The sequence below is a fragment of the Alligator sinensis genome, unplaced genomic scaffold (genome assembly GCF_000455745.1).
Source record: "Alligator sinensis unplaced genomic scaffold, ASM45574v1 scaffold570_1, whole genome shotgun sequence".
Classification (NCBI taxonomy): Eukaryota; Metazoa; Chordata; order Crocodylia; family Alligatoridae; genus Alligator; species Alligator sinensis.
This window is the reverse complement of record NW_005841997.1, coordinates 1,857,538-1,875,426: the sequence shown is the minus strand read 5'-3', so window position 1 is coordinate 1,875,426 and position 17,889 is coordinate 1,857,538. Positions and strand designations below refer to the sequence as shown.

The following is a 17,889-nucleotide window of genomic DNA, read 5'->3' as shown; positions in this document are numbered from 1 at the left end:
TGGGGGGACAGCGGGGCCTCGGCGGAGCCCCCCCCCGCGGCTCGGCGGGGAAAGGGGCGAAGGGGAAAAGGCTCTAAAAAGAGCCCCTTCCCCTCCCGGAGCGCGCGCCCGCGGCCCTGCTGCCAGCTCCTCGCTCGCGGCCTTGCCTCCTTCCCGGCCTCCCCTGGGAGGGGCCGGGCCGGGCCGGGCCGGGGGAGACCAACCTGTGTACAGTGGGGGACAGTGGCTGGCCGGGTAGATTTGCACCTTAGAGACTAACTCCTAGATCTATAGATAAATAGGTAGCTGTAGCTCTCTCAATACATAAAGCATACAGACATCTAGAGAGTGAGAGATTTCCAGATATACACACACACACTGTTTATATATATTATATTATAATCTATATATATATATATAGAGAGAGAGAGAGATTGATATGTGTGTATATAAATATAGATATACCTATATAAATATAGATATATGTATGTGTGTGCATGTATGTATATATATATTCACACACACATAGAAACATCTGTGTGTATAAAGATATATAGATATCTATCTGTCTAGCTATAGATCTTTGGGGGGGGCACAAAGAGATACTTCACAAGCTTTGGTGAGTTTCAGCTCATCATCATCAGATGATGTGATGAAACCTCTGATGAAGTGCCAAAGGCTCGTGCTGTGTACCTCTCAACATTAATTTAGTTTATAAGGTGCCAGATCTACTCTGCCTTCTGCTTGACTTCAGTCTAATGTGGCTTAACCACATCTCTGCTAAAAGAGGGCAGTGCCCGGGGTTGGGTCCGAACGAGTGAAATTCTTTCACCAACATTTAAGGCTTATGTCTGCGTGTTTTCCCATAGAGAGATGACAATGCATAAACTGAGCCTGAAGGCTATGGGCCTAGCAGTGTTAGTGTGGAGCACTTACAATGGTTATTTCTAATTTCTTCAGTTTAGAAGTGTGGCTGAGAACTTGATATTAAATCCAGAAAGAGGTAAAAGTTGTTCAGCTTTTTCACTGAGTATCCAGTTAGTATTTTGATTTGTAAAAGAAACAAAGAGAAGAATTTTTCAGGATATGGGAAGCTGTTAAACCTGGTACCCCACATTGTCTGAGCTTGAAGAATGGGGAAAAATGGTTAAAATGGCTAGTCTTTCCTAACAGCGCCCTACGCTTCATTTTCTAAGTATTATTTGAACTGTCCCAGAAAATGAGCCTTTTGCTACTTGCTTAACTTTATTAATTACTCTTCATATAATTATTATTGTAATTATCCTGTATTATTGCTAGTGTCTTTAGGAAGCAATCATTAAAACTACAGTCTTGGAAATGTTAAGTACATGCTTAACTTTATGCAGCTGAGTAGCTACACTGAATTTAATAGAATAATGTGTGTATGGAAACTGAAGCATGTGCATAACTCGCTCGTTTGAGGTCTGAAGTTTTACCATCTACTGCATTATTTTTTCCAAGTTGTTCATATTTTATTTTTGTTGATCCATCTTTTAATCTGTTTTCTAATGCCTTTTTAAGTTGTGTGGGGCACTCTGGAAACGTAATGTAGTGCTCATTATTTTATCAGATGTTCAATTTCTTAATGCAGCTGGTCAGTATTTAGTGTTCTTTTCATGAACTTGATGTACATTCGCAAAGCTGCTGGTCCTGTGATGAATAATGTAGAAGAAATTGTAGCCACTTTATTCCTTGTTGATTGTACACTGATAGATCTGTACAGCATACTGCTGCAACACTGTACAAATCAATGATCTCTAGCATGTATATTTTTAACTTGGAACTGAAGTCTGTTCTGCTTTAGTTTGTAAAAACAGTCAAATTGCAATTGTGGAAATAATTCATAGATGAATTTCCACTATCCTATTTCATAAGTTCATTGGTACATGCATGTAACTAATCTTTGTGTTGTATTTTTCTGTGTACCTTTCTTGAATATATTAGGTCTCAGGAAAAATAAGTACACATTATTTATTACAGTGGCTTTGGCTTGACGAACAACTGGCTGGAAATCTTAGTATGATGGTGCCTGCTAATATTCTGTCATTTTTTTTTTCTTCCTCTAGTTTTCTTTTAACATGTTTGATCATCCAATACCCCGAGTTTTCCAGAACCGTTTCTCAACTCAATATCGTTGCTTCTCAGTGTCCATGCTTGCAGGACCTAATGACAGGTCAGATGTGGAGAAAGGCGGGAAGAGTATGTGCATGTTTTATTTTGAATACTACATTGTTGAAGGTTACATGTGAATGATAATGTTCATTAGTATTGTTTATAGAAAGTGGTTGGAGAAACAGTGTTAGGCCCCGAGCATAAAAGCACATGTGTATGTGTTGGTTTTGTGGCTTGAGTAACAAGGGCACTGTATAACTCAAAATCATGTTTTCCAACACTAGTATAAGTTAACTGAAGCTGGGGTTGTTACTAATTTATGTAGAGATAAATTGGGAAAGATCTACTATTTATTTTTTTCACAAAAGTTTTTCCTTATCACTAATAATGTGTCATGTAAACTTCATAAACTTTAAAAATATTTTCCTCTCATTATTACTTTCTTGATAGCTCACTCAGTTTGATCAAAGAAAATAGATATACCCGCTTTACTTTCAGGCTGTCATGTCAGTCCTGTCTCATGATGTTTGAGTTGTCCCCATTTCAAAAGAATGAATGAATCCAACCAAAAAAAAATTACTTGTGGAAAGCATATTTATTAATATTAAGTCCCATAAAACTTTTATATTCTCCTTTCACCTGTGTCTCCAAAATAAAATATACATTTTGGGCTAGTGAATATTGTTTGTCTAGATTAATTTCTTTTGTAATTTGAAAAATTACTTTTCTGAAGTCAGTACCACTGTAATGTGCTGCCTGACAAAAAGGAAAGATAAGGCTGTATACTATATTGTCTTCCATAGCTGTGCTGTTCCTAATCTTACTTTACCTTTTTTGTTTAATTTCTGCAGTAATTATGCCACCGTCTGCTTTGGATCAATTGAGTAAGTAATTTTTATTCTGCGGTTAAAAACATCAGACAATAAGGCTGTGATAAATGCTTAGTCAAGTAACAGACTTGCATATTCTTTAAGGTCTGGTTTAAATCAAGACGATGGCGATCCCATATTGAAACAAAACATTGTCAGACAATACATCCAGCAAAAGATAATAAATACAAAGTCATTTGCTTTTGTCTCCATGTTGCTCAAATAATAGGCAGACAGTGTAAAATTTCCAACAGCTGCTTGACCATAATGTGAATGTTTATATTTATGAAGTAATTTATCCTCCTTTACATTTATGCTTACAGATAACTCCGTTTATTTGCTAGCTCGGTTTTACTGGGCAATGAGAATTCACAAAGTTAATTTGAAAGGCAGAAAAAGGATGGTCATTCAACAAAATGAGGCGTTTGTTCCCTTTATTTAGTTCTCCCAGAAGACAGGTGTTTTGACCATTTTTGTTCTTTTTTCTAGCTAAGGGCTCTTATCTTTTCCTTAGTACAGTACACCACTTGTCTAGAGAAACTCTAATGCACTATCCAACTGAAGATTATAAGTCATATTCTGTAGCTGATTGAAGCTTGAACAGAACAATGTTTCAGTGCTAGTACAGTAGTACTGTTTTACCATGTCATCCTGCACTCCAGAGGCGCATTGGAGAGGCACTTACAAGGGCTAAATGCAGAATCGTAGTTTAATATATATATATCTGCTTTATATCTCTGGACTTGTTTGTGGAGCTGGGGTATTGGGCTAAACCATCCAATACTAGGATATTAGCTTGCTATAATGTATAGCCTTAGTGCATCCTGTAACTGTGTTTGTTTGATAACAAACAGTATTTTTTCTCATTCACCAGGTCGACTTAACATTACCTACCCTATGTTGTTTAAGCTAACCAATAAAAATTCAGATCGAATGACACACTGTGGAGTGCTGGAGTTTGTAGCTGATGAGGGCATTTGTTATCTTCCACACTGGGTAAGTTGCCATTCATTGAACTGGCATAAACTAAAGAATAGGATTTGTGTGGTGTGTTGCTTTAATATTAAAGTAAAATATTTGCTGAAATTGTATCCTTGTTGCACAATAACATTTTCAAGCATCTCGGTTGCAGCTGAAGCTTTGCTTTAAGTTAATCAAAGTAGATCGTGGCGTGTATACTGTGTTGTTACTGAGGTACAGGGCTATGATACAGATACAGGGCTATGATAAAGCCCAATGCAACCCTATGGATTTCAGGGCATAAAGCCCTATTATATTTGCATATTCCCTGGGGAAATTCCATATAAAATGATCTGGTTTTGTTGCCTAGATCATTGTATATAGTATATTATTCTTGGCATCGTTGTTTGCAGATGATGCAGAACTTGTTGCTGGAGGAAGGCGGCCTGGTGCAGGTAGAAAGTGTCAATCTTCAAGTAGCTACTTACTCCAAATTTCAACCACAGAGTCCAGATTTCCTTGACATCACCAATCCCAAAGCTGTGTATCCTTTTCACTGAATACCTAATAGAATAATGGAAGGGGCTTGGGACTGTGGCTATACTTCTTTCCCATAATTAGAGAGGACAAGCTGGGAACAGCTTTCCAAGTACTGGTTGTATATTTCTAACACCAGGTAATAGTTGCTACTTCTCAAAAACTTGTAGCAGTAGAGCAAATGATCAGAAAAGTTGTGACTTGCCTGTAAAAAGTATGGCATGAAATGAATGCAGTCTTCTAAACAAAGGCCAGGTAAGTTAAGGCTAACTTGTGTACAGGCAGTCCTCGGACTTACGACATAATTGGTTCCTGAAAACTGTGTCTTAAGTCAAAACGTAACTCAGAACCATTTTTCCCATAGGAAACAATGTTATAAATGGGGATTGGTTCCTGAACCAAGGCCCAATACCCTGTTTTCACCAAAAATAACCCAGAATTTTGTACTTAATCAATTATAGATGAATAATATAGCCACATTAATGCATTTATATTGTAAATAGCAATCATATTGATTTGGAAGGACTTCTTTGAGGTGACTTTGCTGAACTTTTTGAAGGGTTCTTGGCTGGAGTCTTCTCGGGAGTCTTGGCTGTAGGTTTTTCTGGAGTCTTGTCTGCTTTCTTAAAGAAAGTATCCAAAGAAGTTTGGACAGATGTTCTCCAGGGAGATGGGTGACGCAGCGAACTTGTTCGCTGATGTGATGTCACGTCAGATCAAGCGTTGTAAAGTCAAAACTGACGTCAGAAAGTTGAAACAGGGTGTCAATTTATAAATGTTCTAAGTACGAAACTTTGTAACTCAAAATGTTGTAAGTTGAGGACTGCCTGTAGTTGGCCTTAACTGGCTGTAGCTGTTGCTCAGGCAGTCTTTGACCCAATGGGCAAGAAAAGATGAGGAATAGTTTTTCCTTGTAATGGTACATATGTAACTCCTTGGTACTTGGTGAATCAGGCCACTGATTTCAAAAGCCTAACTTGAGACAATCTCTCTACTTTTTTGCTGTCCTGGCCTTTGTTTACTGGATGTTCTGAATGAGTAAGAAAAGGTGGGAGTGGGGGGGAAGCCCATTATAGCTGGAAATGAATGTCTTGGCTTACTGTCCAGAGAATCTTTATCAGGCATCTTGAAGGTTATTTATAAGAGATGCTTTACAACTTAATGCTTCGTGGACAGCTGTCCATGGTACTTAACTTTTTAAGCCTGCTTGTTAGGAAAACCTACCACTGCAGAATGCAAATGTTATATTACTTTAATTCTACACAGAAAATAAGTATATTTTTTATCTTAACATAGTGCAAAGATTAGAGAATGCACTGAGAAACTTTGCCTGTCTAACCACTGGGGATGTAATTGCCATCAACTACAATGAGAAGGTATAGTATGTAATGTAAATGGCAATATCTAAATACATCTCTGCGGTAAATGGAAAATCAGTTCTGGTTTTATACCCATTTCTCACGTGCATAAGCACTTTTCTAATCAAAACAGCACCTGGGCACTTGTGCTTCCTTAATCTTCACAGATAGATAGTTGGATATTGGGGAAGCTAAACGGTCAGGAACAGATCGTTCCAAATAGAAAAGATGTCAGAGCTCTGAAACAGGGACTTGAGAAGCATCTGGGAAGCAGTCCCATAAATCGAAATGTGCAGTCACCAATAAGAATTCTGTGTTGATATCACCTAAATTAGTTTCTCACAGTGAATAGTGCAATCAATAGGTAATGTTGGTATTGTATCTGTATATCTTATGCTGTCACGTTTTAATGTGGCGCAAACTTTTGCATTGTCTCTCCATGGCTGCCTTGCAAGTAGTTATGGGAGAAGTTGGCATTTTAGGCAGCTGGACATTGAAGTAGCTGAGTGTATTGGCAACCTCAGCAGGTATTGAATCATTTGGGATTGTGGGATAAGGACATTTTCTGGAAACTTTGCATTATTTGAATTATGAATTATGAAATAATGTTGGTGCTAAAAGTATTGTAATTTGATTTCAGAATCAAATCCTTATTGCAAAAAACGGATCAGTTTGTTCCTTTCTGAGCTATGATTAAGATTAGTTATAGTCTCTGGCAAACAAAACTGTACTTGTTGAGGCTCTGTTCTTGGTATTTAAGGCATGCTTAGCAACCATGATTACTTTTTTGTTTAAAACAAAATCAGTTTCTGGAACACATATCTACAGAAGAGGCAGATAATGGAGCTGCAGCATATGAAGACCCTGACCTCAACAGTGAGAGGTTTCTATCCTCCTTGATTAATTCAGACTGAACCAGAAGATGGTGAGCAAGGGCAACCCTCCAGATCTAAACTAAGAGAGGAGGAAGAGCACGTGAAATTCTGAGCAGCCACAACTTTCATTAATTTTAATAGGAGCTTTATATCTTGTCATACTGGGCCACTTGTGAAAAATGGGCTCTCAAGTGTCTCTTACGTAAATCAATAATTAAAATGACATGACAGGGGGTGCCACTGGGAAATTCACTGAAGCTAGACATTTCATACTGACTTAATTTAAAATATGAGTTTTGTAATTTTAAAAAAATGAAAGAAAAAGCCTGACCTGCCTCTTATTTGCTTATATGGCATACGAACAAGTTACTACGAGGTCAGCTAGGCTATGGACTTAACATACTAGTGACCATGGTAGCTGCCAGTGAGCTTGTTTGCCCTACTTACTGCGAGGGATAAACTACCTCAACTACCACGGAGTAATGGCACGCACACAGGCACTTGCCACAGAGCAGCTGTTTGGCCTGCCTACCTATAATTAAATGAGAAGTATTTGAAGCCAATGAACCCAAACCTAACTTCTTTAAAATTATTGAATAACTCTTTAAATATTATTTGTGTTTTTGGGCAAAGTGCCTGTTTTCCAGCTTTTAGCTCGGCTCTGATGATATACAGATTAATCATAAGTCATATCAGATAAAACGTAGTAATCAAACTATAGAAGGGCATGTCGCAAAACAAAGACGACACCAAATTAAAACAATATTCATTCTAACTTGCAGCTGCTGCTTCAAAACAGGGTCAGAAGATGTAGAACCAGGTGATTGGCCTTGACAAAATAAATCTGTCTAGCTCTGTTCAGAAGCAAATGCTAATCTTTACTATAAAATTCTGCCTTTTTGGAATACTGTTGCTTGTGATGGCTTCCAGAAGCATTGTTCTGAATTGAGGCCTTGCACTGCATTCTGTTGAAACACGGAGGCAGACCTTCCTCTTGAACAACTTATAGTCCATTGAAAGAAGTGTTCTCGGAAATGAAGGGTTCACCCAAGTGTCTGATCGTTAATTTGCACACCAAAGAAAACCGCTTCATAATGTGATTTACTTTTTCAGATCTATGAACTTCGGGTGATGGAAACCAAACCTGATAAAGCTGTGTCCATCATAGAGTGTGACATGAATGTAAGTCAGGGTCTTGTGGCTGGACTTCTTTCACCATTTGAGAAGGGGTTGCTGATCAGTACAGTGTGTTTCATCATGGGAGGATTGTCAGTGCATCACTGACCCATGCATCTTAGCTGGTCTGAAAAGATCTTGCATATTCAGGTGACTCAAGTGAGATGGTTCATTTAAATCTAACTTTCTGATCATCCTTTTTGGCACTTGTATTTTATGTTGTCATGAAAGGTACTGGTTGTTGGATAGCCCTTAAGACTGAAGGTCAAAGCAGCTTGTGTTCTATGCTGCCCTGACAGTGGATTTACATTGTGCGCTGGAGAAGCATGTTCAGAGGTCCAGGCTGCCACACTTTCAGTATATTTGCTACCTGAACTTTTTAAAAGATAAATTATCTGTAGTTCAAAATAGAGTGGCAGTCTACAGAGATCTGGGAGTAATGTTATGACACACAAATCTAAAAATGAGTTACCGGATTTAAACAAATAATCTCTTCTTATAAAAACAGGTGGATTTTGATGCACCCTTGGGATACAAAGAACCAGAAAGAAATACACAGCATGAGGAGACCACAGTGAGTGAATGTATCTTGTTCTCCAGAGCAAATTCTTTTTAGTTGCCAACCTTGTTTGTTATAGAGCAGAGATCACTGTTGAAAACATTAGTCTGAAAAGCCTCGATAGATCAAGATTCCAGGCCATAAAGTGTATTGCTTTCTCTCTTTCCTTCCCAATTCCATTCTATGGTAGATGGTCTGCCTCAAATGATTTATTAAAAAAATTAAAACATGGATCTGTAAATTTATTTGCTAGGAATTTCATGGGACCATTTATGAAGCAACTTGTTTTTCCTTCTTTTGAATAGGATGTTGAAGCAGATCACAGTGGATATGTGAGTGACATAGGATTTCGTGTAAGTCTGCTTTTTCTGTCTGTAAACTGGTGGGCAGGAACTTTAACCAGGGAATATGAAAACACGTTTCAGACACCTGCACAACTCCAATCCCTCTGCTTAGTGCTTTTCTTTATTACCTAACAAATAAAGATACAAATAGAATGACTCTGCCTCACCAGCTCTGTGGGTCCTGTCTTAGTCTTTAGGGCTTCACAGCTCTTCTCTGTTGAGGTTCCCCAGCTGGCTTGTGCTTTATGCAGGTGCTTGCCTCAGACTTTCCATCTATCAGAAATGTCCATTTCTGCTGAAGGAAGGGTGCTTCTATTAATGGCAGGTGCTGATTTAACTATAAGTTGCAAGGACACCTCACCATTACAGGTCCTGCCATCAGACAAGGCTCTGAGCCATTTTTGCAGATGCTCCCAAGAGCCATCACCTGGTGACCATCACCAAAAGAAAATATATAATCCTTTGATTAAGAGAGATCCTGCATAGTATATTCTTTCTGTAAGAAACGTTTCCTTGGGAATGTACAAAATACAGGTGCAGCAGTAAATATCATTTGTGGTAGATGAGCTGTGTTTAATGAGAGTAATGTTTAAGAGCATATTCTAGGGAAGCAAAATTTGTTTTTATAATATATATTGTTTAGCAACTTGGAGACTTCTATATCAGTAACTATATTTATAATAAGGACTGAAAAAGTTCCCTTAATTAAAAATAGATTGAAATGGTGGAATAAGAACAACTAGATGCTGTTGTAGTATTAGGGTATGGAGCTTTTGTAAGATTCAGCCACTTTAAGCAAATTCTTTACATTAGTGAGCAGTGATTTATGAGCAGGTACTCACATAAAGTAATACAGAGTCTGTAAGGTTAATCTGGAGGATCAAGTAAGAATTCCTTCATAATTGATCATTTTCATGCAAGTGGGTGGAGAGGTGGTAGCCAGTGATAGTAGGTGCCCTCTACCATGTCAGCTTAGGAGGATCTAGAACCTGGGAATTGAAATACCACTTCAGTTCCCTGCATGGCAATGCAGATTACAAATACTGGCCCAGCAGAGGAGCCCAAATCTTGATCCTCTGCTCGTTCTAGCCATATTTATTTATTTATTTATTTAATATACCTTTGTGTGTCGTAAATCAGAGCAGCCGCCAGCAGCCATCTGACTCACACCGGAGTGTTTAGATTTTGAACTCGGCAGGCGGGTAATTCATGGATGGAGTGGAATTAATCAGGCACAGACACGTGTAGGTTACAGGAGTTTGTTTACTTACGTCGCCTAGATAGTGATGACGACGCAGGCGAGCCTTTGTTCCATTACAGCTTCGGTTACAGAGTTGAGTACACGCATTCAGGTTACAGCAAAGTAATGACGGACGTGGCGCCGGAACGAACGGTCGGGCTTGCAAGACTTTTCTACGTCAATATTTTATGATGACGGGGATGATTGATTGGGAATTGATCAAGTTTCCAACTCTCTGGTGATGAGCACAGGTGTCTCCTTAGAGATCCCCAGAGTTCTCCACCTTGGGCGGAAACCATTAAACTATTTATAGGCAGAGGTGTTTGACAGAGATACCCAATCGTGAACCGTTATATGGAATCTTTAATTTTTGGCAGGTGGCAGCTCTTTGTCTCCTCAAGTTACAAAGTAGTGGGTTAGGTTTCTCTACCTGTTATGTGTGTGCTACGTGTGAGGAGCTTACGCTTAATTTTTGACCAATTATATATAGTTTCCCCTCGCTTTTTATTTCAGCTGACCAATTATCTACAGTACTCTGGCCGCGTTTTGTTTCAAGGAATTTTTGGCAGGGATGTCTTTTAACCCTTAATCGTCAAAATGAGGATGATTTGAATGGTATCTCTTGCTCAGTGGCATGGGCACAATTTAATTGGGTTGTGACAATGTGCAGCTTAAATTTGAAGTAGCTGTAAAGTGGAACTTAAGGAGAACTGACCGTATTTACTATATGCACTTGTAGGCATTCTCTGGCTCTGGAAACAGATTAGATGGCAAGAAGAAAGGTGTTGAGCCTAGTCCATCGCCAATTAAACCAGGAGAAATTCGAAGGTTAGTCCATTTCATGCAGTGTTCAACAGGTAAAAAATCTTTAAAGCAGAGTGAGTCGTTCTTAAAATGTTGTTCTGCTACTGTAATATCACTGAGATCCTGATTTTTTTCAGATGTGTTTGTTCAAGTAAAAAATGTTCTATTTTAACTGGCTAGAGTTCAGGGGTCATCAACTTTTTATGAGTGGCAGGCCAAATTAGCGCAGCTTACTCCAAAGACAGAATGCCACTTGCAGTCCAGCTGCTGCCACTTTCCCCCATCACTAAATTGCTGCCACTGCTTCCAACCTAGTCACTGCTTTCCGTGCTGCTGAATTGTCACCAATTTCTCTTCTCTACTGAATTGTTGCCAATTGCTTTGTGGGTTGGATGGAATTGTTTGCCAGGCCATATTTTACCCACAAGCTGTAGGTTGCCAACCGCTCGTCTAAAGCAAGCATTTAACTTCCTTTGCTTTCGAAATTGAGCAGATAAGTCTTGTGGTCTTGTTTTGATTTTAGATGAATGTCATTCAAAATTCTCAGTTATAATAGAAATGGTCCTCTGAAAATGTGGGGTTGCAGCTCACTGGTGTAAGAATATGGAACACTAGCAGAAAAATTGAACCTTCTTGAAAAGTGCAGACATGGCAAAGGAACATGGCTGTACACGCTTTAAATGTCAATTCTTCACTGGAGGTTCTGTTTCTTGGCAGCATTTGCTTAGCGCTTAATAGTTTTGTGTCCAGAGTCTGATGTGTTTACAAGGGAGGGCAATTATTACGACAGGAGGGCAGCTTCACAAGTTTAGTGAGATGTCAAGGGGTGGGGCTACCCTTGCAGCCCTCGACAAGTGCCCCGCCCCCTGGTTGCCATCTTGGTGCCAGAAGTCCCACCCTCTAACTGCTGACCTTTGTCACCGGAAGTCCCTGCTCTTTCCCCAGAAGTACTCCTTTTGGGAAAGGGGTTTGCCATCATGGAACCAGGAAAAAACACAAGTTATATACTAAAAATCTAACATCCAAAATAACATATTTTAATTTTATTTTTTAAAGATTTTTTTTTTTGTCCTAATTTTGTGTGTTTGTGTCGTGTATATAGAGGTGATTGCTCAACATGAAGTCTTACTCTTGTATATTGCTCTGCAACAGCCCGGAGCCTGTATGCCTTGCAGTCTCCCTGCCACTGCCAACAGCGCCATGCCACATCTGCTCCATACTGATCCCAGCAGGAGCTGATTAGCCAGACCTGCACACAGCCCTGACCCAGCCTGAGCCTGCTCTGCACCACCCACCCGTAGCACATCATGCCACCTCCTAGGCATGCAGCAGGGTCAGAGCAGCTTTGTGCTGGATTGCCTTTCCAGGCAGCTGCTGGCCCCAGCCCTGTGGTACTGGCAGGGACCCGTGCACAGCCTCGTCCCGCCCTGCGCTTGCTGCAGACTCACCTGCTCACATTGAACAGCTGCAGCAACAGTAGTGCCAGTGGGGAAGAAGTGTGCTCTGTGTGGGGGGGAAAAGCAGACCCTCCCCCTCAGTGCTGCCCAGCACTTCCTGCAGCAGCCACTCAGAGCCCATGCTGGGTTGCCTTTCGCTGTCACTGTGGGCTGTCCTGTGGGGCAGCACACAGCCGATGCAGGGCAGCCCAGTGTGGGATCTGCATGGCTGCTGCAGGAAGCACTGGGCAGCCCACTGGGCAGTGCTGAAGGGTAGGGGCCACTTCTCCCCCGCACCTACCATGCTTCTGCCCCGCTGGCACTGCTGTTGCTGCAGCTGTTCAGTGTGAGCAAGCGAGTTTGCAGCAGGGGTGGGGTGGGGCTGTGCATGGATCCTTGCCAGTACCGCGGGGCTGGGGCCAGCAAATGCTGCTGCCTGGAAAGACAGTCCAGTGTGGAGCTGCCCCAGTGCCACTGCATGCCTAGGGGACGATAAGACGTGCCACTGCGGGACAATGCTTGGGCCAGGTGTAACTGAGGAACCTGCCATGGGCTGGACAAAGCCCATCCACAGGCCGGATATGGCCTGTGGGCCATATTTTGCCCACCCCTGGTTTACAAGACAGTTGTGATGACAGTCATTCAAAGAAGTCAGAAAGAGATTCAAATAGGAGAAAAAAAAAAGCCAAGGATCCTTCTTTTATTGTTCATTACATGTGTTCCTCTGTAGTGGGTGCAAAGGTTTCTTCTTTAACTCAATACTTCAATCTTCCTTTTCCAGAGGGATACCCAATTATGACTTCAAAATTGGTAAAATCACCTTCATTAGAAACTCACGGCCACTAGTCAAGAAAGTTGAAGAGGTAAGTAAGACTGAACCTTGCCCTTTGAATACAGAAATTATTACCATGTGAGTCTGTATTGCTTTTGGGTTCCACAAATGCTGGAAAACTTTGTGTAGTGTGATGCTGCCCACCCATCTGAGATCGGACCAGTTCAGAACAGTATGCTAGTTTTAAATATGACCATTTTACTGGAACACAGCCAAAATAATTTCCTAATAGCATGAGAAAATTCCTTTCACTGAAGGATTTTTTTCATGGAAAATAGTGCTCCTTAGGGTATTTGACTCTGGCTTCTGATCAGTGTGATCTCTTTTCTGCTGATAAATCCATCAACAATGGGGATTATTGTGTTGCAAGCACTTCTTATCACAGATATCAGTAACTCCTATCAGAGCCAAAGCAGTTACTTATCTTTGATGGGAAAAACAGGGCTCTGTTGTAGTATCCTATCCATTGTATGATGATCAGCCATATTTTTCAGTAGATGTGAATAAATGGTAGCATGTTAGGGTGGGAGTGGCTCGCTCTCTTGTATCTGTTAGATCAGGGTGTCAGATGTGGGCCTGATCCAGCCAATGGAGGCCTGCCATCTGGCCCATGGTGCTGCCCAGGGGTCTGACTAGACCTACGTGAGATCAGGCTGACGGAACTCCCTGCATCCCAGCATACCTGATACAGTGGTTACTCCAGCCAGTCTTGGACCCGCATTGCATGTGGTGCAGATCCTGAAGTGGCCAGAACGGGCTCTTGGTGCAGCTCAGTCCAGCCAAAGCAGTAGCCAATTTGCACATGGTGCCTGTCCTGGCAGACTACTGCATGTGGTGCCTGCTCCAGGACCTAGGCTGCTCACAGGTGGTGTGTGCAGTTTGGATCTCGATCTGGTTGGAACAGGCGCTGCGTAACAGTCCTGAGTGCAGGTCCCAGACCAGCTGGAACGGCCACCAGATCAGGTATGCTGGGGCAGAGGGAGAGAGAAAAAGAGAGGAACTGTTGGCCCAATCCAGCCCGAGGACTGGTTTAGCACCGCTAATCCAGCCCATACAGCTTAGTGAGTCTGATACCCCTATGTTAGGTGGTGAATAAGGATGGGAGCGTTTTACTGATAACGAAGATAAATCATTTCTTGCTGAGGACCGTTGGATCCATTTTCTGGGTCCTGAGCCTTTGTCAGCTTAAGTTCATCATGGAGAACTTTTGTTAATGCCCATAATCTACAGGAAAAACTTGGATATTCTCTTGTTAGCTGATTTTTAAAGATTTGCCTAGTGTGGGTATAAAGGAAAATATGAAATGGAAGTGGTGCCCGGTGGATTTTAATGCTTTTATTAAATTGGAAGGTCACTAAAATACTAACATTTTTGATGGATGAAAGCTGTTATTGAGTCCCTACCATCACTTATTGTGGCCTCATTGGTTTAGCAGTGGTCACAATTAGTATTAGCAGTGAAACTAATCAGAACAGCTCAACCTACTTGAAATAACTGCTTATTTGATATGGTGCGAGCAAAGGCTTTGAAATCTAGATAAAGGGCAAATGGCTGGTGCTTTTTCCCTGATGGAGATGGTAGCCTGCATTAATTGTGGATATTTTAAGTGGTGGGAGTTGCACTGTATAAGTTTTACTTTAATGATTGAGATTTAGCACATATCAATGCTTTTATGAGGGAATACTGTTTGAAATAAATGTCTGAAGACGTACATCTCAGTTATGAACAAAGGAAATCTAAATCACGTCTTCTTCCTCCATTTCAGGATGAGGCTGGAAGCCGGTTCATTGCATTTTCAGGAGAAGGTCAATCCCTGCGGAAGAAGGGAAGAAAACCATAAATTATGGAACCTTTAGCCAGCTGGGAGGAAAATAAAATAATACGCAGCATATTTGGATTTCAGTTAGTGTGGTTAAGAGGAGAGAGACTTTGTTTTTATGAAACACACACTGTTACCTTTTTTTTTTTTTTTAATTTTAAGTGGCGTTACTGGTTTGAATTCTTATTTTCATTTGAGAACTAAATTCCAAGAGATTGAAATGGTTCCTTTTGTGTTCTGGAAAGAGGGAAAGTACTTCTCAGGTTTATCTGAGATAACAAAACCACCAAGCTCTGCTTTATTCAAAGGAACAGTGACTTTTCTGCTGACTCAGTCCTGGAGACTGTGCTACACTCTCTTCTATTCTTGGTGATAATAGTATTATATTCTTCTATGCTTGATAGTTTTCCTTGTATTTTGGCCACTGTTTCAAACAAGATTTTCAGAGACGTGTTCATGATAAACCAAGGCTGACATAGTTATATGATGTGAGACCTTAATGGGAGGAAACTTCATAGATTCATAGATTGTAGGGTTGGAAGGGACCACACAGGATCATTGTATCTGCCCCCCTGCCCCTGGCAGGAAAGAGGACCAAGGTCAGATGACCCCAGCCAGGTGCCTATCTAGCCTTCTCTTGAAGACCTCCAGGCTAGGTGATAGCAGCACCTCTCTTGGCAGCCCGTTCTAGATTCCGGCCACCCTTACTGTGAAAAATTTCTTCCTAACGTCTAACCTGAATCTACTCTCCACTAGTTTGTACCCATTATTCCTAGTTATTCCTAGGGGTGCCCTTGTAAATGGCGCATCTCCAATTCTCTGTTGTCCTCCATCAATAAACTTATAGGTGGCTACAAGGTCTCCCCTCAGATGTCTCTTGTGAAGGCTGAAGAGTTCCAGATCCCTCAACCTCTCCTCATAGGGTCTTGCATAGAAGCCACTAATCATACGAGTGGCCCTCCTCTGATTTCCTCTGACCAATGCCGCATAGAGGGGGAGCATCACCTCCCTCAACCTGTTGGTCATGCATCTGCTAATGGATGATAAGATGCGATTGGCTTCGTTACACTGCCGACTCATGTTCATCTTGGAGTCAACTATAACTCCAAGATCCCTTTCAGCTACTGAGGAGGTCATCCCCCAACCCATAGGTGTGCTGGGGATTCCTCCGTAGGTGGAGTACCTTGCATTTGTCTTCGTTGAATTGCATCCTATTTCATTCTGCCCATTGATCCAACCTGTCCAGATCAGCCTGTATCCGCTCCCTGCTCTCTCGTTTGTTAACTTTGCCCCATAACTTGCTGTCATCTGCAAACTTGGACAGGGTGCTCTCCGCACCCCCGTCCAAATCGCTGATGAAGATATTAAATAACACCAGTCCAAGGACACCACTACCCACCTCCTTCCAGGCTGAAAATGACCCATCCACCACCACTCAGGGCGCGGTTCCTAAGCCAGTGGCCACTCACCTGACTGTGTAAGCATCCACTCCACAGCATGCTAGCTTCCTTATGAGAATAGGATGCGAAACTATCAAAGGCCTTCTTAAAGTCCAGGTAGATGACATCTGCCTCAGTTCATGTGTCACAGCAGTGTGTGACCTGGTCGTAAAAGGCTATAAAGTTTGTCAGGCAGGATGTACCTGTGACTAACCCATGGTGGTTTCCCTTCAGCATCATTTCCCCTACTGGGCCTTCACAAATGTGCTCTTTAATGATTTTTTCCAGCGTTTTCCCAAGGATAGAAGTGAGACTGACTGGCCTAAAGTTATCTGGCTCATCCCATCTCCCCTTCTGAAAAATGGGCACCACATTGGCCCTTTTCCAGTCCTTGGGGACCTGGCTGGAGTACCATGAGTGCTCAAACAGTTGTGCCAGCAGCTCACCTATGACACTGGCCAATTCCTTCAGTGCCTGTGGATGGAGGTCATCCGGGCCTGCTGACCTGTACCCATCCAGCCCCTCCACGTGCTTGTTAACTAAGTCAGCACTAACCATTGGCAGTCTAGTGCCTCCCAGACATCTATCTATGTTCAAGTTGGGGGAATTGTCCTGGCCAGTACTTAGGAATACTGAAGCGAAGAACTCATTGAAGAGCTCTGCCTTTTTCCCCTGTGTCAGCCATCAACTGTCCTGATTTGTACTACAAGGGCCCTGTGTTACTCTGCACCTTCCTTTTGCTGGCTATGTATCTGTAGAAGGACTTCTTTTTGTCCTTGATTGCTGTAGCCAGCCAAAGCTCCAGTCCTGCCTTGGTCTGCCTAACTGATTCCCTGCAATAGCATGCCAGGGAGGTATATTCCTCCTTGGTGGCTGCCCCCTGCTTCCACTGCTTATACATCTCTTTTTTTGCCCCCAGTCTTTTCTGGAGTTCCCTGTTCAGCCAAGGAGGCTTTTTTGTCCCCTTGCCCTCTTTCCTGCGTAAGGGGATAGACTCCTTTTGTGCCCCAAGGATCACACTCCCTTGAGAAACCGCCAACCCTCCTGGACCCCCATTTGCTTGATGTTCTTCGAGTTCAGCCACCTCACTAACTAGCTTTCTAAGTTTACTAAAATTGTCCCTTCTGAAGTCTAACACTTTAGCCTTGCTGATTATTTTTCCTACTCTTCGCTGGATTGTGACCATCATTTGGTCAAAATCTCCCAGGCTACTGTGTACTCACAGGCAACCCACGAGATCATCCCCTGTTGCTAAGCCCAGGTCTAGCAACCCTGGTGGGACTGGACACCTCCCGGGTTAGGGGGAGGTCCTGCATGCAGTTTAAGAACCTACTTGAGCAGTTTATTTTGGCTGTCTGCTCCTCCCAGCAGATGTCTGGGTAATTTAGGTCCCCCGTGACCACCGCCTCTCTCACCTGAATGGCCTCTGAGAGCTGCCTGGAGAATACCAGGTCTAGCTCATCCTGATGAGGAGGTCTGTAGTAGACCACCACTACCAAGTCCTTTTCCCTTGGACCCCCCCCACCCCC

The 17,889-nt window shown here is 42.0% G+C and overlaps 1 protein-coding gene across 1 annotated transcript; it reads left to right on the top strand.

Annotated features, from left to right (window-relative positions):
- Positions 1-856: 856 nt before the first annotated feature.
- UFD1 (ubiquitin recognition factor in ER associated degradation 1) lies at positions 857-15,004 on the top strand. The gene is made up of 12 exons (XM_014518957.2): positions 857-982; positions 2,067-2,199; positions 2,964-2,996; positions 3,856-3,977; positions 4,355-4,485; positions 5,782-5,854; positions 7,825-7,893; positions 8,396-8,461; positions 8,752-8,799; positions 10,770-10,858; positions 13,052-13,133; positions 14,868-15,004. The coding sequence occupies exons 2-12, from the start codon at positions 2,079-2,081 to the stop codon at positions 14,940-14,942; spliced, it is 909 nt and encodes a 302-aa protein (XP_014374443.1). The 5' UTR covers positions 857-982; positions 2,067-2,078; the 3' UTR covers positions 14,943-15,004.
- Positions 15,005-17,889: the final 2,885 nt, after the last annotated feature.